The 24,709-nt window shown below is 41.7% G+C and overlaps 1 protein-coding gene across 1 annotated transcript; it reads left to right on the forward strand.

The window, feature by feature from the left end:
* Window positions 1–16,848: 16,848 nt before the first annotated feature.
* LOC126161717 (protein charybde-like) lies at window positions 16,849–23,551 on the forward strand. Its single transcript, XM_049917751.1, has 4 exons — window positions 16,849–16,994; window positions 18,340–18,526; window positions 20,664–20,825; window positions 22,866–23,551. Exons 1-4 carry the CDS (start codon window positions 16,886–16,888, stop codon window positions 22,945–22,947), a joined length of 540 nt encoding a protein of 179 aa, XP_049773708.1. The 5' UTR covers window positions 16,849–16,885; the 3' UTR covers window positions 22,948–23,551.
* Window positions 23,552–24,709: the final 1,158 nt, after the last annotated feature.

Genomic DNA, 24,709 nt, shown 5'->3' on the forward strand with positions numbered 1-24,709 from the left:
TGCGCTGATATGAAACTTCCTGGCAGATTAAAACTGTGTGCCCGACCGAGACTCGAACTCGCGAAAGGCAAAGGTCCCGAGTTCGAGTCTCGGTCGGGCACACAGTTTTAATCTGCCAGGAAGTTTCATATCAGCGCACACTCCGCTGCAGAGTGAAAATCTCATTCTGGAAACATCCCCCAGGCTGTGGCTAAGCCATGTCTCCGCAATATCCTTTCTTTCAGGAGTGCTAGTTCTGCAAGGTTCGCAGGAGAGCTTCTGTAAAGTTTGGAAGGTAGGAGACGAGGTACTGGCAGAAGTAAAGCTGTGAGTACCGGGCGTGAGTCGTGCTTCGGTAGCTCAATTGGTAGAGCACTTGCCCGCGAAAGGCAAAGGTCCCGAGTTCGAGTCTCGGTCGGGCACACAGTTTTAATCTGCCAGGAAGTTTCAATTCCTTTGCTATTTAAATAAGTGCTGGATATCGTGCATAGTCTATGTTTAATTTCTCTAAAGTACGATGTATATTTTGGTATAAGTGACACTATTACTTGTCCTTCCTCATGATGGTTTCTCGATGATTGATGTATACTACTTGTTCGCACCTTATATTTTCACGGCATTTTAATTATTAAGTATCGGCAGTTTCGTACTGTTATTATTTTTATATATTTGACTCCTTGGTATTAACGTTTGTTACATAAATTACGAACGTTGTATTTCTGACTTCCCACGCCAGATGGTGGGTATTGTGTTTTTTAAAAAAACCTGTGTTACACCTCATTTTATGTTATTCATTTATTATTCTTTTACATTATCTTTTGCTTTTTATATGTTCTGCACTCTAACAACTTATCATCGATCTATTTTATGTTTTATAGTTTATAAAAAACAATACGCCAATGTATTTTAGATATTTCCTTCCCCCTGCGTCTGCCATGTGTTGTACGTATATTTTAAATTTGAATTACTACACCATTCACAAAAGTACAAGAGTTATTTAGTGTTAACAATTCGAAAAAGCAGTAATACTATATCTTCACGTGACACATGTCACATAGAGGGCGTGTCAAGCCCCGTCACACCGAGGTCTGCTGAACAAGTGCAGGTAAACAGCGACCTCAGTCTATGTGATTGCCGTAAGCTTAGTGACAACAGTGCATCCTAATTTAAGTTATACAATATAGGTTTGTTTCTAACAAGTGTTACGTTCATATGTAGATGTAATTGTGATTTCTATGTTATATTCTCTAATCGTAATGTGAAAAATTTTTAACTTCTAGCACTGAAGATGGTCACTCAGTGACAGAAAATCGATTTTGCGATAGTAAAAAAATATACGACCAATGCTGTCTCTTTTTTCAAAAAAAAAAAATCCTAAATGTATTACACGTCACCATCTCCAACAAACTAAAATACGAAGAAATATTCGAATTTTTAAAATTATGCTATAAATTTTGCAAAATGCAAGTATATGGTTAAAACTGAAGTTCATTCTGTAAAAATCTTTGTTACTTGAAACCAATTTCCTTTTGAATGCGCTAAGAAAATGACGTACGTAAGAAACACAAGCACTGTTCACCGAATTTTCTCGGGCTCGCAGCCTTGTCAGGTGCTTTGAAGCCGTACAGCTACCGGTCGAATTCTCCTCCTGGCCAATGTAGATTGGCTGTTTCTTCTATTCACAACACGTGTGTGTGTGTGTTTGAGGAAGAGATGGAGTGTGCGAAGGAACGTGAGAAAAGATAAGTACATCTCTATCCTGTTCGTCATTACCGACCCCAAATGCGCATCGTACATTTTCGCGAGCTGTTTTCGCTGTACAACGAAGCCGTTTGAGAAGAACCGCGCTTTTATCGCCTGCGTGCTCTTGCACCTTGGGCACAGGACCAAGGGCGCGTAATCTGAAGAGTGCGTGGCGTTTATTTTCGCAGACCCGGAAGGTGAGGACAGTGGATCCTGCGACCTCCCGTGAGAACGAGTGGCCGGCATTGGTGACAGAATTAGCTGCGCGTCGACAGCGTGCGTCGAGAGGCTTTCGTCAGTTTCCTGCGGCAAGGCGGCCACCAGTTTGACGTCAGTCAGTATGTAATGCGATCCGCCTAATATGTACTCGGCTTCCTTTGTTAGTTTACACCTTGAAATTTTTTACACCTTGTATTTAAATGCTCTACACGGAAGCACTACCGAACGAAGTGATACCGTGTTTAACACTCCGAGTCCCAGTCAGGAGGATCATGATTCGATTCCCCACTCGTCAGTCCATCCAAATTTATGATTTACACGGTTTCCTAAAATTTTTTAACGTGAATTCCGGGATAGTTGCTTTCGAAAGGGCCTGCATTCAGGTACGTTCGTTTTCTTTCTTTCTTTTACAAAAAAATTTTACTTGTGATGAAACCAAATTTCGTTAAATGTTTAATGATGCTAGCAATAAAATTTTTCTGAGGTTGATATTTATTTGTGTTCTATCATTGTAATGAAAGAACAATAGCGTCTTGCTAGACGCCTGTAAACCTGTTAGAAACAACCGTTTTAAATATGGATGTTACTCAGCAACTATGTACTAGTTTTTACACAGGATTACGCAGTCAACCGGTTGCACATAGCTGATAGGTACATTGACCTATGTTTCGACACCTACTAGGGGTGTCTTCTTCAGAATGAAATTCTGATAAATCGTAAAATTACATTGCTAAAAAGCAGTGGTCAAAATTTAGAGCAACTATGCTCAACTCAAAAGTGAAATAAAACGATCCAGCCATTGCCACGTGTACCCAGCTGGCAAAAACATCAGATGTAACTACCAATTGTGTGCAACCGGTTGGCTGTGTAGTCCTATGTTGATGTTGGAGCCAACCTATTTTTCATCGGATGCTTTCTCAAACCCCCATACTTTGCAAAAACAGAGGTCGCTGTTAAGCTGAAAAAAGCAGATCAAACGTTTCCCAGGCAGCAGATAAAGTCTAGCATCGCGTGCGAGGGCGCTGGGTGCGTAGAAAGCCGGTATTTGTAACAGTTTTTGTTTTGTGATCAAATCAACTTTCTCTGTCTGCTACGGATAGAATTAAATAATCTTGATCACTTTGTGCCTCTACATCTGAATACTGTGAATGGCAATAAAAACCACCACAAGCGTCTGTACTGAGTGAACGCACCGACACATTTCTTCCAGTTCATCATCAGAGGATGTTCATCTGCAACGGAGCCGGTCGTAGCGTAATAGACGCACCTGGAATAACAGCTTTGGTGGTTTTTGTTAACATTCAGGTTGAATTAACGCTGAACGTATGCGAACGATAAGAATAATGAACCAGCGTGTGAGAAAGAAACGTTCCTACCGATTGGTTCATTTAACCTAACGTGTGGTGAGTGAAGATGACGCTATCTCCTGCCCTGTGGTAAGACATTCTGTTGCTGCCGCTGGTATGGATTAAATGCGCTCTGTACAACTGCCGAAGGTTAAGATTAGCACTGTTTTTTGAGTTCCTATAACGAAGCACTTGGTCTTGTTAACGTCGATGCGCTAGTTTGATACATTTAACGTGATCTAATTTTTGTTACCGACCAGTGACTAGATACGCTAAGTTCTAGTACAGGATCTTCGCCCAGCGCGGACTCGTCGATGTTAGGTGATGCATCACTCCCATCATTATATCTTCTAACTAATTAATTCATGCTTAAGAGAAAGAACCATCGCCGTTTTAGTCAATTCATTCACTATGTCCAATGGTTTATATTACTTTGGTATTGCAGGCTATAAGTGCCATTTTACTTTTTCACGTTTCACATTCAGTTTTATCGGCTTCCCTTAAAGTGTCGACCTTCTTCTTTTGGCTTTGAAACAACCGAGGAAGAAAAATATTTCAATAAATCAGCTTCAGAAAAGAAGTGATAACACTGTCGAGGGTGATATTGGCGAGAGTAGCGTAGGCTACAAAGAGAAGTGGGAGAACCATGTACAATCAAAAAGTAAAAAGACAGCAGGCGATACGTCTTTGAGATCCGGTTTGACACAAATTTTCAACTGTCACTAAATATTCATTGCATTGCATCTGAAGTGTTTGCACTGATTTCATTTCATGACATTGTGTCATCATTAATTTCATCGATATACTCATTTCAGATAGGTGCTTTTAATCTCTTACAAATGTAATTTAGTTTCTACAGTTTGACTCTAAGTTTGCATTCATATCCTTTCCTAGAAAAGTAAGTCAAGTGGTAGACAGTTTGAGTTCGTATAATGCTGATCTGGGCTGTGTAATTTACGTAATATTTCACTTGACATATCGCGTGCTCTATGGTCGTTGATGATCTAAAATCTGTCCTTAGTGGTAAGGCATCTGTATGAGATAGTTAAGAGAATCAACAGAGGTTATGCGAAATTACTCGCTCCCTTTCTAGCGGCTTTTTATTTGAGCTCGCTGGACCATCAAAGGGTACCTACTGACAGAAAAAGAGCACTTGTCAATCTAGTTTTCAAGAAGGGCTGTCGTACAGATGTACATACTAGATGTGGCAATTAAACAACGAGAAAGAGCACGATGGATCCACAGTCGCCGAACACTCAAATGCCAAAAATACCGTGACCAGCTAGAGTAACAGATTCTTTTCCTGTCGTTAGCTGTTAGTCTCGCTTGTTGCGCCATGGCAGTCGTTTGCGCTGATGAGAAGTCCACGACGTAGTAGGCACTATTGTAATGGAACTTACCGACACAGGCGCTAAGAGTCTTGTCTCTCTATCTTGATTTACGTTTTATGTTGTTCTCCCACATAAAACACGGTACCCTATAGGAACTTTCCACCTTCTACGTCTCTCGTCAAAAAAAGAAATGGGCTCTGAAGGACACGACCGATCCACTGCAAACTGGGTGGGTGTGTTGCACACCATCAGTTGTAGCAATGATTACTTCTACACGTCGGCCGCGCTCTGACGGAGGATAGGTGTGATGATGACGTCGTCCTATTGCTTGATGATGGCATCGTGCCCATTGCTTGATGTAAGAGGGTCCCAAAAGGCCATGCCGGCCAATACGACATCGGGGAGCGACATTAGGTCTAAACGAGTTCGAGAGAGATCGCTTCGTGGGGCTGCGAGTAGCTGCGTCGTCCTGTTGTACTGCAGGCCTTATCGGTCGCACGGACACCACCATTGCCCGTTGTTGGCGGCAGTGGATACATGGAGGCAAGCAGCTGAGATCGCTGGAGCAACAGAGGGTACCTACAGAGTGAAAAACAAACCACATATCATTCCCGTTTTCAAGAAGGGTATGATTGGGGCGTCGGACACGCCTGCCCTCTATGCAAATGCAACACCCTGTAAGTGCTGGTACCATTGGAAGGTGGTTCAAAAAAAAAAAGGTTCATCAGTCCCCTAGCACAAGGACGTCACACACATCCATGCCCGAGGCAAGATTCGAACCTGCGACCGTAGCGGTCGCGCGGTTCCAGACTGTAGCGCCTAGAACCGCTCGGCCACCGCCGCCGGCAAGCAGGTGGCTGCAAGACGCAGGGCCCGCTGCACGCCTACCATCACCACGCCTGTCGCTCACACCCAAACAGTTTTGCGACTGTCTTGCCTAGCATCGGCAACCCCGCAGAGCCAGCGAGTCATCTTTTGAGACTAGTCCCACTTCTGCCTTGCATGTGACGACTATCGGATCTGTGTCTGGACGCGTAGTAGAGAGGGCCACGAACAGCGATTTTTGCTCACCTTTCACACTCCCGCTAGCCTGGTGTGATGGCGTGGGGATGAGGTCCTGCAACCGGTACACCACTACCGTGCCCTATTTCTACATACCGTTGCACCTCCACAATATGCCTTGAAGCTGTGGATACTCTGCCATGGCCAGCCACATCGCCTTATCTCTCCCAGATCGGGAATGCATGGGGTGCCATGAAGCGTGTCACCGGAACTCTACCTCCATCCACCAATCTGTGGTATGTACACGCACAGGTGCAAGCGGTATCGGATGGAATATCACAGTATTAAATCAGAAGCTCATAAGACTCCAGGCCACAACATCTGCACCATTGCATTTACAACAATGGGAGCCCGACGCAATACTACCATGTATGTTTTGTGGTTGCGTAGTACCATACACAACGGACCTTCAAAACTGGAAGTGTAGCCACTCCGCATCTGTGTTACCATCCACCTGATTGCCTAGAATGATCGCATTTCGCCATGTTCTTCTGGGAGCAGCTCTTTTTATGACGATGAGTGTAAATATTGTGCAATCCTTAGAGCGGTACATGAGAAAGGGTACCTTGTCACCTTAACTGATCTACTTGCAAATGGTGCGAAAATTATTGATGTACGAACCCTAATCATCCTTACTTCAATTTTACAGTCCTTACGCGAGGGAGTAAACAACATTCCATTGGAACTACTGACGGCCTTGGGAGAGCCAGTCCTGACAAAACTCTACCATCTGGTGAGCAAGATGTATGAGACAGGCGAAATACCCTCAGACTTCAAGAAGAATATAATAATTCCAATCCCAAAGAAAGCAGGTGTTGACAGATGTGAGAATTACCGAACAATCAGTTTAATAAGCCACAGCTGCAAAATACTAACACGAATTCTTTACAGACGAATGGAAAAACTAGTAGAAGCCGACATCGGGGAAGATCAGTTTGGATTCCGTAGAAATACTGGAACACGTGAGGCAATACTGACCTTACGACTTATCTTAGAAGAAAGATTAAGGAAAGGCAAACCTACGTTTCTAGCATTTGTAGACTTAGAGAAAGCTTTTGACAATGTTGACTGGAATACTCTCTTTCAAATTCTAAAGGTGGCAGGGGTAAAATACAGGGAGCGAAAGGCTATTTACAATTTGTACAGAAACCAGATGGAAGTTATAAGAGTCGAGGGACATGAAAGGGAAGCAGTGGTTGGGAAGGGAGTAAGACAGGGTTGTAGCCTCTCCCCGATGTTATTCAATCTGTATATTGAGCAAGCAGTAAAGGAAACAAAAGAAAAATTCGGAGTAGGTATTAAAATCCATGGAGAAGAAATAAAAACCTTGAAGTTCGCCGATGAGATTGTAATTCTGTCAGAGACAGCAAAGGACTTGGAAGAGCAGTTGAACGGAATGGATGGTGTCTTGAAGGGAGGATATAAGATGAACATCAACAAAAGCAAAACGAGGATAATGGAATGTAGTCGAATTAAGTCGGGTGATGTTGAGGGTATTAGATTAGGAAATGAGACACTTAAAGTAGTAAAGGAGTTTTGCTATTTGGGGAGCAAAATAACTGATGATGGTCGAAGTAGAGAGGATATAAAATGTAGACTGGCAATGGCAGGGAAAGCGTTTCTCAAGAAGAGAAATTTATTAACATCGAGTATAGATTTAAGTGTCAGGAAGTCATTTCTGGAAGTATTTGTTTGGAGTGTAGCCATGTATGGAAGTGAAACATGGACGGTAAATAGTTTGGACAAGAAGAGGATAGAAGCTTTCGAAATGTGGTGCTACAGAAGAATGCTGAAGATTAGATGGGTAGATCACATAACTAATGAGGAGGTATTGAATAGGATTGGGGAGAAGAGGAGTTTGTGGCACAACTTGACCAGAAGAAGGGATCGGTTGGTAGGACATGTTCTGAGGCATCAAGGGATCACCAATTTAGTATTGGAGGGCAGCGTGGAGGGTAAAAATCGTAGGGGGAGACCAAGAGATGAATACACTAAACAGATTCAGAAGGATGTAGGTTGCAGTAGGTACTGGGAGATGAAGAAGCTTGCACAGGATAGAGTAGCATGGAGAGCTGCATCAAACCAGTCTCAGGACTGAAGACCACAACCACAACACGCGAGATGGACATTGAAGGCTGCTGATTCGCCCTGCAGTCTGTCGCATAACATTCACCATTCAGGCTCACGCAGCACTTCCGTAAAACTCTCGTGCTGATCGAACTGCGACGTAACAAGTTTAGCAGAACCCCACGCTTCTGAACTGCTTCGCTGTCTTCCTTCAGTCCACCTGGAGGGGATCACAAACACTCCGGTAGTTCTCAAGAATGATTCCGTGCCCGGTCTGCACTATAAGTGCGCTCCATTTTCCAGAACCCTCCAAATAAACCGTAGATAGCCGTTGTCTTCCCTACAACTCATCCTTTGTGCTCGTACTAGTTCATGTCGTTTTGCTACGTCAGGTCTAGATATGAGAAGGGCATAGCAGAGATAATGTATTTCATCATGACAAGAATGATTCTTATACCTATCCGCAATAACTTGCACTTACCCACATCTGAACAAAGTTGTGATTCATCCCACCAAACCGGAATTCTATCCAATTCTCAATTCCCCTACTGTCACTAATACAAGGCCAAAATCACCAAGAAAAGGAAAACACACAATCTAATTCCAATACACTTCCTCATCTATCATACATAGCAGAAAGAGAAGTTGTGATCAATCGTTTACGTAGTCTTTATTAGGCAGTCGTCTCTGATGTTGAACCCTATAATTCCTACCACGAGTGGCTGGCGTAATTTTCAGTTGTTAACATCCTCAGCACCAGACCGTTATATTCACTTGGTTTAAAAATGGCTCTGAGCACTATGGGACTTAACATCTTAGGTCATGAGTCCCCTAGAACTTAGAACTACTTAAACCTAACTAACCTAAGGACATCACACACACCCATGCCCGAGGCAGGATTCGAACCTGCGACCGTAGCAGTCCCGCAGTTCCGAACTGCAGCGCCTAGAACCGCACGGCCACCGCGGCCGGCTATTTTCACTTGTTAATGAGTGATAAAAGAATTTATGTGTTTGTTTTATCTGGAGTAACAAAATGTAAATAAAAACGGTCGCATCGATATATCGATAACTCACTGTAAAGATAAATAACGTATCTGAGTAATTATTGGGCAGCTAGAAGCCATATAGAAATAAACGAAAAAGTTTGGTTCTAATCAGATAGTATTTATTTTGTCCAACTGCGATACTGAAGCGTCTGGAACGACGTACATCAGTTTTACGGAAAGGTCAGTCTGTTGGATTGTGTCTCAACTAGCGTTTAGTAACTTATTTTTCAGTATGTTTAGCGTGCTCAGCTTTTCCACACTTCGTGTATTTCCAGCGTGCACGCAAATAATGCTATACGGCAGACACCGTTTCATAGTGGGTTTCTGATACATTTTCATTCCCTCGATATCCATCCGGATACAGTGTGTAGACCCGAGCGCAGTCAGGTATCGCACCCCTTCCGCTGGAACAAAGGTATACGTTGCAGAAATGACGAACTTCTGGTGACTTAAAGGTGCAACTGACGTGCGAAAAAGGAAGATAAAAATTGACCGGTGAAAATACATTAAAATTAAAAGCCTCTGGTTTATCTATTTGGGTCGTTATTCAAGCAAAAGCCGAAACAACAGCCAACACAGATGAGTTAACTAACGCTGTATATGAATATTGTGGTGTGTAATATTAGCAGTTTGTTTAAAACTGATTTTAAAGAAATAAATAGCGAAATAAACGATGAATAAGCTCCACCAAGAAACTTTTCTTGGAAAGAAAAGATATATATCTCTTTAACAACAAACTTTAATTAATCTTTTGATTTACCAATGTTGGGGACAAACAATGGAAACTGAGAGCCAACTGAATTATTCCAGAATTACTTCTTCACCAAAGAAGACGAAGTAAATATTCCTAAATTCCAATCAAGAATAAACTGCCAAGATGCGAAATATAGAAATAGATATCCTCGGTGTCGCAAAGCAGCTTAAATCACTAAATAAAAGCAAGGCCTCCGGTCCAGATTGTATACCAGTCAGGGTCCTCTGAGTATCCTGATACAATAGCTCCATATTTAGCAATTAGATACAACCGCTCGCACACAGAAGGATCCGTACGTAAAGACTGGAAAATTGCTCAAGTCACAGCAACAGCCAAAAAGGGAAGTAGGAGTAATCCGCTGAAGTATAGGTCCATATCACTAACGTCGATTTGCAGTAGGGTTTTGGAACATATATTGTATTCGAACATTATGAAGTACCTCAAAGAAAGCTATTTGTTCACACACAGTCAGCACGGTTTCAGAAAGTATCGTTCTTGCGAAACACAACTAGCTCTTTATACTCATGAAGTAATGAGTGCTATCGACAGGGTATGTCAAACTGATTCCATATTTTTAGATTTCCAGAAGGCTTTCGACATCGTTCCTCACAAGCGTCTTCTAACCAAACTGCGTGCTATGGTATATCGCCTCAGTTGTGCGACTGGATTCGTGATTTACTGTCAGAAAGGTCACAGTTCGTAGTAATAGACGGAAAGTCATCGAGTAAAACAGAAGTAATATCCGATGTTACCCAGGGAAGTGGTATAGGCCCTCTATTGTTTCTGATCTATATTAATGACATAGGAGACAATCTGAGTAGCCGCCTTAGATTGTTTGCAGATGATGCTGTCATTTACCGTCTTGTAAAGTCATCAGGTGACCAAAACGAATTGCAAAATTATTTAGATAAGATTCGCCGTATGGTGCGAAAAGTGGCAATTGACCTTGAATAAAGAAAAGTGTGAAGTTATTCACATGAGTACTAAAAAAAATCCGCTAAATTTCGATTACACGATAAGTCACACATAGCTGAAGGCTGTAAATTCAACTAAATACTTAAGGATTACAATTAAAAATAACCTAAATTGTAACGATCACATAGATAGTGTTGTGGGTAGAGCAAATCAAAGCTGCGATTCATTGGCAGAACACTTAGAAGGTGCAACAGGTCTACTAAAGAGACTGCTTACACCACTCTTGTCCGCCCTATTCTCTGTGGTGTGGGATCCGCATCAGGTGGGACTGACGGATGACATCGAAAAAGTACAAAGAAGGACAGCTCGTTTTGTATTACCGCAACGTAGGGGGGATAGTGCCACAGACACGATACGTGAATGGGAGTGGCAATCATTAAAACAAAGGCGTCTTTCGTTGCGACGGGATCTTCTAATGAAATTTCAATCACCAGTTTTCTCCTCCGATTGCGAAGACATTCTTTTGGGACCCTCCTACATAGGGAGAAATGATCATCACAATAAAATAAGAGAAATCGGGGCTCGCATAGGAAAATTTAAGTGCTCGTTTTTCCTGCGCGCCGTTCGAGAGTGGATCGGTTGAGAGACAGCTTGAAAGTGGTTCATTGAACCCTCTGCCAGGCACTTCATTGCGAACAGCAGAGTAGTCACATAGATGTAGATGTAGAGCAGGCTGGTCTGCGAAGCTATCAAACAAAACACTGACAGCTAAAGGAAACAAAAATATGTTTGACATACATTTATCTTCTGCAAGTTTTGCAGTGTCCCATGTTCACTCATTCGAATAGGGTTTACGAAGGCTGCTGACGTCTTATTATTTTCCCGTTCATGACTAAGATAATGGAATGTTTATTAACTTCTCATGGTCGGGGTTCGCTGTCTTGTAGAATTTTTTAAAGGAGATCAGATTGGCCTATGGCTGTAGAAATTTTTTTTTTTTTTCACAATTGCAGTTTCGGCCTTTGTCCATTTTCAAGTGGTGCTGAAAAACCTTTTCCTTCAGCACATGTCAGACTTTAAAATCCTCTGATATGTATACCTGTCAGAGTCCAAAATAAGACTTTTGGCTTTAGAAATACAGTAACATGAAACGAATATGAAGCTCTGTACATCGTGAAATGCACAGAGTTTCGCACTCGTTTGATGTGACTGTATTTATAAAGCGAAAAGGCTTATTTTAACGATAACATGTGTATACGTCGAGAATTTTACAGTCTGACATGTGCTGAAGCAAAATCGTTTCCAGTACCACTTGAAAATAGTCCAAGGCCAAAATTGCAATTGTGGAATAAATAATTTCCTCAGTCAACGGCGAATTTGATGTCCTTTAAAGAAGGTATGTTTATTGTTAATTTGTGGGATGAATCTACTCCACTACTCCACTACTGGACTAGGAGATTCGGGTGAAATTTCGTCGTATGTGCTTAACTTCTGAAACAGCTACAAGTGCATGGAGGTATGTTCACAGCTAATGTGTTTTAATATTTTTGTGTGGCCTGACCGCTGAGTTGATAAGGATGATAATTTAGACGTAACCGACATTCTACTAGGGCCTCCGGACTCAGCATCCTCCCCAGCAATCAGGACTTCGCCTTACTTGAGAAGAGGAAACAGTTTTTGATGCCTTGTCGGAGGGGTAAAATCTTACAGCTGAGGGAAGGAGAAACGATGATTTCAAGGATTTTAATTTCATCGAACAATGAAAAACCGAAATATTCTAAAAATCATTAATACTCTGCAGTGATGATCTGCGTGGTTCGCTTGTTCGTTGTAGCCAAAGTTTGCTTCGACAGTGGAAAAGACGTAAATTTGACTGTACCGTGCTTGGAAGAAGCAAGATTAGTGTCTCACTGTGTTCGACTTTGACTCTACTAAACAATGGGTCACACAGATTCACGAAAGAGATTTGTTAGATGTGGTCAATTTTCTGAAGCCAAAATACAAGCTTTTTTATGAAAATCAGGAATGTGAGCAGTGACTTGATACTTTCAGATGATATGATTTTCTACTCAGGAACCAATTATTCAACTACTACGTGTTAATATTTTGTTCAGAACATAATGACTTGTTGTATTACAGCAAGTAATGTGTTAAATATAGTTCATCTTGGTTGAAAACAAATTTAACGAGAAAACCTACATGGCAACGGACAGTACAATTTCAAGGAAGGAAACGCGAGCAGTTGAATAACACTGCACAGATATGGCTGAGTGCTATCTACCAGGATCTGAAACCTATTTAGCAAAATACGAAAATACCCTCAGAATTCACTATTAAGCCCAATATCAACATTTTATACTTACAGTGTGTACAATAATTATAAACAAGTTGCATTGTAATTGTTTTGTTATTATTTTTCCGGGCCAGGAAATACAGTACGTTTACTGTTCTTGTAAATATTGTGAAACGTGTCCTACAGTGTTTTTCGCGAATGTGCTGCATTTGCTGTCGCGAGGAATCTCCAACAACAGCGTTTATCTGCACCAGAAATCTTTCGCTGCCCTTGACAACTTAACGGTTAGTCGCTTCCGTGTGCTGACACTAATGAAGGTACACATTAGCTTGTGGTACTTTCGGGAAAAACAGCACACGCTCAGCTGTTTGCGAGGCCTCCGGCACCTGCTCTTTAGACAGCTGTACCAAATGGCGATGAATCATTCCGTGTGCTCGCCTCGCTCAGAATGAGCCTCCAGGTTGCGTGATGTTTCGTAGCCAATATCAAGTTGCCGCGTCAAACCCCTCAAGTCAGGTGACTACAGTTCGTCAGCTTGTATTATAGCGCAACAGTGTAAGTCGGGCTATTACGTTGACTGACAGCTCTCTTGAATCGTGGCTTTTGCTACTGTGCTGCTATCGCACGTCTGTAGAAATTTGTTCAGTTTGTAACTTGCGAAATTGCTTTGATGTTACCGTTTGTTTTTTCCACTATGCACAACATGAAACATCACCATGTTTAATATAAGGAGAGATCATTTTCTGTAGCGTATACCACGAAAGAAATGGTCTTCACTTACGCTTTTTATTGCACTTTAATTTGTTAAAATGGCGTCCGCAGCTCGTGGTCGTGCGGTAGCGTTCTCGCTTCCCGCGCTCGGGTTCCCGGGTTCGATTCCCCGGCTGGGTCAGGGATTTTCTCTGCCTTGTGATGACTGGGTGTTGTGTGATGTCCTTAGGTTAGTTAGGTTTAAGTAGTTCTAAGTTCTAGGGGACTGATGACCATAGATGTTAAGTCCCATAGTGCTCAGAGGCATTTGAACCATATTTTTGTTAAAATGGCACTGTACATTCTAACGTTCTGTAGTATTTATGGATTCGTCTAAGTTCTACACTTTCGTGGTCATCTCTGTAGAGGATCATGTCGGTAGAAAAAACAATGTATGAACTGTGCGTCAAATTGCAAGTGGGATTGTGACAAGACACCTAAAAGAGAACACTTTCGATAGACAGCTGTTATTGCCGGATCACAGGTCACACAATCAACTAGAAGTGGCTCACTATCGAGCTAATTATGTCGTCTTCATTTAACGTAGAGTATCAACGCCAAACATTAGAGATAATGTACAGAGTGCCCCAAAGTGATCAATCCTACTCCGAGTATTCTGAAATAAGAAATCAGCTCTTGGAAATGAATGTTACAGGCAGTACCAAAACTAAAAGAATCTTAGAGGGCATATTTGATGTCACTGGTGTAAGAAACCACATGTATTCTCTGTGTAAATGCGGACGGGTCACCGGCGTTGTTTTGGTCCGAGCTTGCGCGTGTGGTCTTGTTCCGCGCTGCTATGACTGTTGTCACCAACGTTCTTGAGATGCCCTGGCTGAGCGAAACGAGTCGTTCTTCGGTTAATTAAGCACATTGTGCAACGTACGACTGTTTTCAATATTTGAAAATATGAGCTGTCTGGCTCAGTGTACAAGAGAGATATGTGAGGGATTGTGCTGATATGTTTTAATAATAATATGATGAATATTTCAAAGCATGGCTCAGGGATATCATTACCAATGAAACTATGCGTTAATACGTTGTTTCATACGTTGCAGTAACATTAGCCAAGCGTAAACTCGATAGGCAGAATAGTCTGTTCATATAACTTTTTAAAGCAGACGCGTTGTGTGTGACTGATTCAATTGGTGCTACTCGAATTTTCTGCAGACATGAAATTATATATTGTGGATGGTTTATTGCCAACGTAAACTGTAGAAAGTTTGTGTAGGTTAGCATGGAATATGCTGCTTCATGTTCAACACAAGTAGAATTTGAATGTGCCGGGCTTCTCCTGAAAAATCACACGTGATGAATGCCCCAAAATTCAAAGCACAAATTAAAATACCAAGGAAGTGCACAATATTGTAGTGGATAGTCGAATATTAAAAGTGTATGAAACAGATGACGCCAAACGCTTATCAGAAGAAAAAGTACGTCACATTTTTTATAGAGATTCAGCTGTGAGAAAGCTTTGTGTTTGATGTAAGCATCATTTCCTCTAACCAAAAGAATTTTTCGGCAATGTCTGCAACGGACCGATTTTCATCGGCGATTCGTCACTTTGGAAGTGACGTGAGTTCATCTCTTCACGCCAGAAATGGTTCAAATGGCTCTGAGCATTATGGGACTTAACTGCTGAGGTGGTCAGTCCCCTAGAAGTTAAAACTACTTAAACCTAACTAACCTAGGGACGTCATCCATGCCAGAGGCAGCGCCAGAAATGAAAAAGTAATCGAAGCAGTGGGTGGAAAGCGATGGTCTTATTTATTGTCTTACATGTGGCAGAATAATAGGGAAGTTTGCTGCAACAAATGGATAAAAAATACGAGAGAAGACGACTGCGATGAGAAAGGAAAAAAGGTCATATTTCATCAGGACAAAAAAGTATTGACAACGAAGATAAACGAGATTTAATTTACAAAGCGAAGGGACATACTCCCTGTTCAGCAGATTTGCCTTCTGACTAACACCTAGAGCGGCATCGATTTGAATGTGAGACAGGCAAACGAGTTCAGACCAATAAGGAGATCATGACAGCAATAGTACTACTAGTACTAATTCTTCTTGTTGTGCTAACAGTTTCATTCATCCGTGGATCAATTTTACAAGGCTTTTGGACATATCGTGGTATAACATAAAAAACACAATCCATAAATACAATCATTTTCACACATGCAGGATTTGTTTGACAAGAATGAGACAGGAAGTCGGTCGTGGGTTTTTAGTAGCAACCATCCTGGCATTCGCCTGAAGTAGTTTAGGAAACCTGCGGGAAAACCTGGTGCAGGACGGTCAGCACAACTTCGTTCGGTCCATCCCCAGTTTAAATATTGTTTAGTTTATACATTCTTGCAAATTCGTTATTTCATAAATTATAAAGCTAGATCGACACTGTTTATTAATTTCTCAACACCAAAATTTCCCAACACCGGTGTTTTCCAGCACGATGTGTTGACTGGAAAAGCATTGGGATAATTACATTGTCCATGAAGAGGAAAACGTCGAAAAATAAGTGCATTTTTTTATATAAAAACCACTCTTACTGTGTGGAGAACTTAATACTTTGCCCTTGCTATGGGCTAAATTTTTCTCATTTACAGAGTCTGATTTCACTGTGCATTCACATACGACAAAACACAGTATAGTGCTCTGTCAAGCATTTATGTGTGAATTGCAGTGTATTCGTGTAGATATAGATGAAGATGTGTCACGGCTTGTGTGTGTTGACTGGAAAAGCATTGGGATAATTACATTGTCCATGAAGAGGAAAACGTCGAAAAATAAGTGCATTTTTTTTTTTTATATAAAAACCACTCTTACTGTGTGGAGAAGTTAATACTTTGCCCTTGCTATGGGCTAAATTTTTCTCATTTACAGAGTCTGATTTCACTGTGCACTCACATACGATAAAACACAGTATAGTGCTCTGTCAAGCATTTATGTGTGAATTGCAGTGTATTCATGTGTCACGGCTTGTGTGTATCACGGGCTGTGAGTGATGTGCATTTTTACTGAAATTCTAGTACATTATCACTATTCATCTGCCAATAAGCCGGTATCGGATCCTACATTTACAAGCAACAATTGCATACGTGGTGCAATGAAACTGCTGCACGAATTGTGAAGTCTTGCTGAGAGAGACGTGCCTGCAGCTACTTGTCTTCATAAGATTCAAGTTGCACGCACTGTTGCATCATCCAAAACGTTAGCGGCCGGTAGCGCTGACTTGGGACTCCACGTCGCCTTAGCTCGCGCTTGCTGCCGATGACCGGCGGAAACAGCCGAGCGTGCGCCGGTGGTGGGGACAGGTCGGGTCTTGATATTCTGCCGCAGGTGAGCACACGCTACTAGTCGTGCGCTGATCGCGAACGCAAGATGGTGAAAAGAGTGGTGTCTGCGCTTAACTGTGATTCGCCGGCGTCTTTCGAGAAGGCGATGGAAGTGCTGCCGTGTCCGCTATCCGTCGATTTCTCGTGTTTCTATGGTAAGTCGCTTGCGCCTCAACGATGGGAATTTGTGGTTCTGCCTAAATTTTCAAATGCTAGTTTATCATTAGTTGCAGCTTTGCTTTCGCCGGTACGCGCTGCTCACATGTTCTGTAGTAACACCCCTGTAATTGCTACAATGTGTGACATTCGCTTCTTTTCCCTTAATCTGCTGTAAAACTGCTGTATGGATGGAGTATGTTCAGAACAGGTCATTAATTTGCAGTATTTGCTAGACCGTGGAGGATGAAAAGTACCTCAAAAGTGTAGCAAATCGAAATGCATGCTAGCCATAGTATTGTTTCGCTCCTCATCATTCTGCTGGGTGCGCCACCCACCCCTATGACATGAACTACTGTGAAATGTTATTTAAATAAAATGTCTGGTCACGTCTATTACATTTTGCTTATGTGAACCGTATATCAAGTTCGAAAATTTAGCGTGATGTAGTCTGGCTGATTATCATACTTAGATTGAAAATTTCTTTACAACCAATTCAATTCTTTGGTCGACGATACATTGGTGCCTATTGTTAACTCGTTAGATGAGTACATACCGAAAACGGAAATTAATTACAAGTTGGCTCTAGGATTTGTGGCCACTGAGGCAGTTTTTTGGGTGTGTGAATGACAAGTAGCATTGTCTTTGAGATAGCACGTTGAACTTTTAGTTCTTCCGGCAACATTAGTGCACTGGTTTGCAGGTGGAGGAAGGACATTAACACCTTCGGCAGTATGCTGTTATTTCTGTTCCATGGCTTTGATAAACTTTAGAAATAACACTTCGTAACATATTAAGCTTAAAAAGTATTCTTTTCCAATATAGTCTGGTTTAACAGCAAGAGTTGTGTTAGAATACTATGACTTCAAACAATGAGCACAATTTCAAAAGGTCGATGCCCCCAGTCGACGTTTGGACACAGTGCCCCTTTTTTGCCTCAAACTGTGCACAAAACAGACTTCAACTGAAACCGGTCGCCAGGAAAATATTTTAACAGCAGCTTAACGGTGTTACACGTTGTCAATTGTAAACCCCCAGTAGTGCCAAGGTAAAAAGCAGTGCGATGTTCATACAGAGCCTTACATGGAAGAGCCATCTAACAGTATGTTTACGATATTAATTTCATACAAAGTGCATGAACACCGCACCATGGAACCAAGCGCATGATTGCCTCCTTTTCTCTATTAACTTGCCGCCGTTTAAACGCACACATTTCAGAGGAAGGAAACGCAAATGTAGTTCTCATAGACGTTTGTTAAAACAATACTGTTCTTTTTTTCCCTCGAAATAGTGAATAGATGTGCGGGGCGGGAAAAGAGATGAGCGTCTTCTTTTCTTCATTAGATGGCGAGAGCGAGAGGCCAGAAGATTTGGACGACGTTTGTGCGGAGGCGCGAGACGCTCTGTCGCGGCGCGTGGAGGCGGAACTGCGGCAGGCGCACGGGGGCGGCGTCGTGCTGCCACCAGGACTGCTGCCCTCCGCCGCAGAACGTATCCTCCAGATGGCCAGCACCGAGCCCTACGGACTCAGGTAAGGCAACCAGTTCAACTGGCAATAATTTTGTGGATGCCCGACATTCTGCTGCCACGGCTGTTAACATTATAAGGTGAATGTGAAGCACCTCCTCAGCTGCTGTTAACAGCAGCAGTGGTGGTGTTTACATATACCTTAAAATCCAAGGGTTCGTCGGAACACAAGTGGTCATTCTAGACTGACTCATTACTAGTCATATCTGAAATATCTGCCCCTTGAGAAATTTTAAATAAGATATGGTTGATTGCACCACACGAATAGACTGATATGAGCATTTCTTCACCGGTTGCATTAGGAACCAACGAACGATTGAATTTACGATTTCTGCAGTTTGCAAAAGAACTTGTTATTGGCTTTTATTAGTTGCAAGTACCAGAAATTTAATAAAATTTACCAATAGCGTTGATTCTGATGAAATGTTCAATATAGAATGTCTACATTTTCTTTTAAAGGAATGTAGGGCGTTGTAAATCGAGTAGTTTGCTTGTGTTTAGTATTATCGATATGGAAAAAGGGTAGATCTTCTCCCCATGCTTCTTCTGTATCATCGCTGTAATCAATCAGATGTTTACTGGGAAATGGCCTCTAGACTTCCAGTAAAATACGCCTTTGTATTCATCGCATTGTATGGACTTACAACAGTTTACCGATTATGGTTCCTACGAGTCATCATAAGGTCTGGAGTCTTCTTGCAAAAATAAGTCGTCGAGCAGCCACCTAACACCAATCTTGGTCACCGGCCGATAAGAAAAACTGTGCCTTTTGGCAAGCAATAACTGATAACTGGGCTAATAATAATGGCCGGCCAGAGTGACCGAGCGGTTCTAGGCGCTACAGTCTGGAACCGCGCGACCGCTACGGTCGCAGGTTCGAATCCTGCCTCGGGCATGGATGTGTGTGATGTCCTTAGGTTAGTTAGGTTTAAGTAGTTCTAAGTTCTAGGGGACTGATGACCTCGAGTTAAGCCCCATAGTGCTCAGAGCCCTTTGAACCAATCTTGGTCACCTGACTGGCAGTTGAATACAAGTGACAAATATCGACGTTAGGCAGTAGTCTGACGTGTTAATTTTTGTAACGAGATACTATTTCTCTTGATGACTCATAAGATCCGAAACCGGTAATTTGTTGTAGGTATCTCCAATGCGATCAATAAGCTGAGAATAAAAAAATCTTTCCCGTTAGATTTTTGCGTGCATTGTAGTATAGCTCTATGTTCCTCCTGCAAGTTTCTAATATCTACCCACCTTTCACGTGGTCACCATCTCATTGCTTTCTCTTGGAATCCAGAAAGGAACTTCGTTGGTTAATGTACTACTGTTCGAATGGATGCATGTCCTGCCCATCTCTCTTAACAGTACAGTTGCAGTTAAGTCATCCACTCAGGTTTGGTCCCTGATACTCTTTGCAAGAGTACTGGATCTTCATACATTGCCGTCCTGATCTACCATTACGTCTGGCAACAAAGTAACAAAGTAACAGGTTCTCAGCTGAATGTATGAATTTCATCCCTAGGCAAGCATTCCAAGAGCACTATGTAAAAGAATCTTCATTGTGCATCTCTTGCACCATAATCGTAACGCAGTTAGCCCCACTTGTGCAACTAGCGGGCGGGTACTTTTCTTACCACATAAGCGTAGCCATATGGAAGAAGTTAAAGTAAATAAGTATAGCATGATTGGTGTGTGATGTTCAGGCCCCTGTTTGCAAGTTCTTCGAAATGGACGCCACTTCGGTGACTTGTGTGTCCCTAATCTACCTTATTGATCCATTTGGGGAAAGGGGACCTGCAGTACGTGGAATCCGAACCACGTGTTGTTCATGCCATATCTTCACATCAGTGGGAGGTGAAGGCTAGCATAAAATCGGACCGAAAAATTCTGGTTTCTGACCGGGATCCGGTGCTGTGACTTTACAGCCTCCATGCTCGCTCTTACCACTAGACTACGAAGCCCGACGACAGAAGAACGGTTAAAGGAAAGAATTAAATGAAGCAAAAATAATTTCATTTTTTCTTACCCAACCAAAATAAGCGCCGTTCACATGCTAAGTACAGAAGTAGTGTGCTTATACAGTGTAGCAAACATTTTTTTTCTTATAGTATTTTTTGTCAATGGTTATTTTTCGTGTTTTACAGAGGGTGCACGCTGCATGTGGACTTGGATTCAGGAAAGCAGTCTGGAGAGCGACTACGCCTCACGACCGTGAAATGTGCGCCGGACACTGTCTCTACGTTCGAATTGTTCCTCACACTCCAGCAGGAGACCTCCTGGAAAACCGCCCTGCCGCAGTTCCTCAAGTAAGTACACCTTATCTCACCTCAACTTATTTCCAGTAGACGTTCTGTGAACAACATAGGACTTTTCGCTAGTCGGTGAATGTGACATTCTGCGAACAATAAATCTGCCAAATCGTAATATAAATCTAACCGCCTTGAGTCTCTGAAGCAATATGTGTATTCTGTTGGATAAAGTCGCTTCAGTATAGCATTACTAGTTATGGGAGGTTTCGTAACATCACAGAGTGATTACTGCTGTGAATATCAAGTACTAACACATGAATCTTATCTGTTTAAGTAAATGATTGGACGATTGTTATCCAGGCAGTTTCGTATCGGTTGTACCCAATGTAGGCTATGTTACCGCCTGAATTCTGTCCTTCTCTAGTCTTTCTTCCCTTTGTAAACGCACATAGTCTGCCACGTTTTTCTATGAAAACTGCTTACTTTTGCCTTGCGAATAACTGCAGGCTGTGTGGAACGAGTGAATTCTCTTAATCTGCTTTACGGGTTTACCCGCGACATGATATATGTTGGTGAAAATCTTCATTTAAGCAAAGGGTTACACTACGCTAGAGAATGCGATATTGCTAAGATTTTGGTTAACTTGGATAAATGTTTTTCATTTCTGTTTGAAAATTTGTGGTTGTTGAGTAGAATCATACTTTTTGACTAACCTTTAAGCAAATAGAGTAATGATTGGTTTGCAATTAAAATTAGTAGTCACATTCATATATAAGATTGCAGAAGAGAGAACTTTGTTTAGTTGGCTGTAATGAATACTTTTGACTTAGAAGTAAGGGAAAGCTGAAGCGTCTCGAAATATAAAATCATGTTCGAGTTCAATTTATTGTCAGAGACATTCTTGAACAGAGATAGCCAATCAACTATAGATTAATGCTTACATGTAGCTGTGCGTAGATCCTCGTACGAACAATATATATTACACAGGATGATAAGAAACAGTATGAAAACCTTGTAAGGATGTTACAGGGTGGGTTGTGCGAGAAATAACTGTTAAAAAACAAATTCCATACGTTGTGCCGTTTCTCAATTAATTATGATTGAAGTTAGCCAAGCAGGTCGTTACGTGAGCAGATTCAAGCAGCCAGCCAGAGACAGTGTCGCCATACGTGTTCTTCGTTTGGTTTGCTCAAACAAAACAAACGTAAGTTGTGCGTACTTAGCTTAAATGCATCACTTTCGAAAAAGACATATTTAAACTGGTAATGAGCTTTTGAACAAGTGGTGACTCACGGACCCACAGTCTTCGCACTGTCGCATTTTAGCGCGTGCGGTTGCTTGAATTAGACTGCGCAACGACCTAATTGGCTAAGTTCAGTGGTAACTGAATCGGAAACATCACGACGTATGGATTTTTTTTCCCTCAACAATTGTTTCTCAGCACAACGTACCCTGTAACTTCCCTACAAGCTTTTCAGACTGTTTCTCACCAACCTGTATAGACACTCCGAAGGTTACAGACGTATTGACTGGTGAGAGTAGATGAATCTGCAGAAATCGAATATGACACTTGCTGTTATTAACTGCTTTTCTGGTCACTGTCCGCTCCAGGCAGCAGACAACGCCGAGCTTAATGAGTCAGATATGTTAACGAAAAACCTTGATCCTGTTTCAATTCAGTCAGATTTTAACACGTAAAGGATCTCAACTTTGGACGTCACTCGTATTTTCGTAGACGTAGACGCACTAAACACGGCTTCTCTGCCAGCTAAAGACAACAGCGACCAAAAAGCAGTCAATACCGGTCCAATTCGGCAAGTACCATCGGTCTCATATCAAAGTGCACATATGGTACGTAACGCTTCAGAAAATTAATCGTGGATTTGAATAAGTATGTAACCAGTTCGCCGTATTATTCCTGCGTATCCGTTTCCTCCGGCAAGATCCCTCATCTCCTGCGCGTTTCGCACACTTTCACGGAACCGAGAGCGGGCTGCCGAGTGCGCACGTGCTTTCCAGCACGCTCGTGGCCACTTGCGGTGAAAACGCCTCCAGTGAGTCAGTTCGGGAGAAAGCTAAACGTAATTTTGTTTGCAGGAACCTCACCAGCGGCGGCGCGCTTGTCCTCAGTCGGGACTTCACCCTCAGCAAGAAGCGCCTCTTCCGCTCCTATTCGTGATCAGCGCTGGTCCGCCGACGTCTTTCGAGCTGGAGAGCGAAGTGCCTGGAGCACGGCGCCTCGTCTCTGGAGATTCAAGACTGAACCATCGCCTCTGTATCGACGCCCACCAGTTTAGCAACTCTACGGCGTGAAACAATCAACCGAAGCCATTGTCCCAGTCGTATCATCTTCATCGTATTTATTACGTATCATTTCGCTACACACTCTCATGAACATCTGAGCGTTGCCCCATTTTTTTCTGCATTTTGAAATACATTTGAGAAATCTCTGGAAGTGTCTGTATTTCCAGTCTCTCTCATTATATTAGTCCAGAGGACCTGAGCGCACCAAAGAATTACACTGATCATCCTTGGATGCGCGTACTCATCTTCAGTTCATCCATATTGCTCATATTTTTGTCTGAAGACTGATTTTTCACTTCGCGGTGCCTACTTAGTCGGCTACCATTTTGGAAGCTCGCATTGCGAAGTATTATCGTTGTTTTTATACATTATTTTTGAAAAAGAAGATTTTGAATTGTTGTTTCTAAATATTTTATTTGTGTGAGTTGGAGTATTTCCAACTACGTGAAAACAGAAGTAAAGCAAGATGTTTGATTATACTACTTGTTTTTTCATCTCACCTCTCTTTCCCTATAATTCCTGAAAGAGACAGGTCCCACCATGAAAAGTAAGAAAAATTCTTTCTGTGTGAGAACGTTTTCCCTGCATAGGCTGTGCTTCTTAGTTAAAGAATGGCTAGAGTTATTATTAGTAAACACAGCCTGTGCTGAAATAATGTTCTTACACGAGAGATTCAATTCGTCTGAGAAGCTTAAGTATCCAAAACAGAAGTAAAACTTAGATCATGAAATTAAAGATTTATTTCAATGGGAAAATAAATCTAGAAATTTATGGACTTTAGGAAAGGATTTGCAACCAGTGACTGTCAGGTTCTAGAAATTGTCCCTTGGCCAAAGGCGGTGAATTGAAAGTGAACATATTCTACAGGAGGTTTAATGCCGTAGTATATGTTAATAAAGAACGTTGCGAATATTGCAATTATTTCGTTATAGTACCGCCATGAAATTTTTAAATCATGAAAACATGTGGATTTTTCTAATTTAGAATAATCGTGGCAACACGATCGAAAGCACGACGTAATTTATTATTTTTGGGTGGCAATTCCAAACGCGACTTATTAATAAATTTTCCATGAAAATAACTGAAAATAATACCACTATGTCTACAAAAAAAAAAAAAAAAAAAGACGGACGTTACAAGGTTAACAGTAGAGTTGGCAAGTATACACTTAAATACTATTTTGAGTATTCCAAGCATTGAATTGTTGATAAAAACAAACCAGAGTTTGTTAAGAATAGAAGCAATAATAACATCGCACCATCTGTGTTGTTCTAAAAATCTGTAAGGGATACTGCTATCAGATTCGAGAGAGCTGCAAAATACTTACATACAAGCACTTATTTTTATCAGTGCATGATGTGAAACTACTAATGAAGCGTGTAAATTTTAACTTCAAAAGAGAAATTAATGTTGACAATGAATGCAGCGTTTGGGTCATCACAGTAATTCTTTTGTGACAGGCACTTGATTTTCGACAGTCAAACTAAGAAGAGAAACACTGTTGGAGACCTACATCAAAAGCGCGAAGAACAAGAATGACATTTCAGATCACTGTGGAAGTTCACAGTAATCATCTCCAGAGTGCCTTTGAAACACAGATGTCTTAACAGGTTGACATGCTTATAGTTTTCGTTCAG

This window comes from Schistocerca cancellata, chromosome 2 (genome assembly GCF_023864275.1).
Source record: "Schistocerca cancellata isolate TAMUIC-IGC-003103 chromosome 2, iqSchCanc2.1, whole genome shotgun sequence".
Lineage (NCBI taxonomy): Eukaryota > Metazoa > Arthropoda > Insecta > Orthoptera > Acrididae > Schistocerca > Schistocerca cancellata.

Bases quoted from the DNA above. Each gene is read 5' to 3' on its own strand.
- LOC126161717 (XM_049917751.1), top strand. From the start codon at position 16,886: ATGGTGAAAAGAGTGGTGTCTGCGCTTAACTGTGATTCGCCGGCGTCT. The intron at 16,995-18,339 runs GTAAGTCGCTTG...TTTCTTCATTAG, and splicing joins CGATTTCTCGTGTTTCTATG to ATGGCGAGAGCGAGAGGCCA. The intron at 20,826-22,865 runs GTAAGTACACCT...TTTTGTTTGCAG, and splicing joins GCCCTGCCGCAGTTCCTCAA to GAACCTCACCAGCGGCGGCG.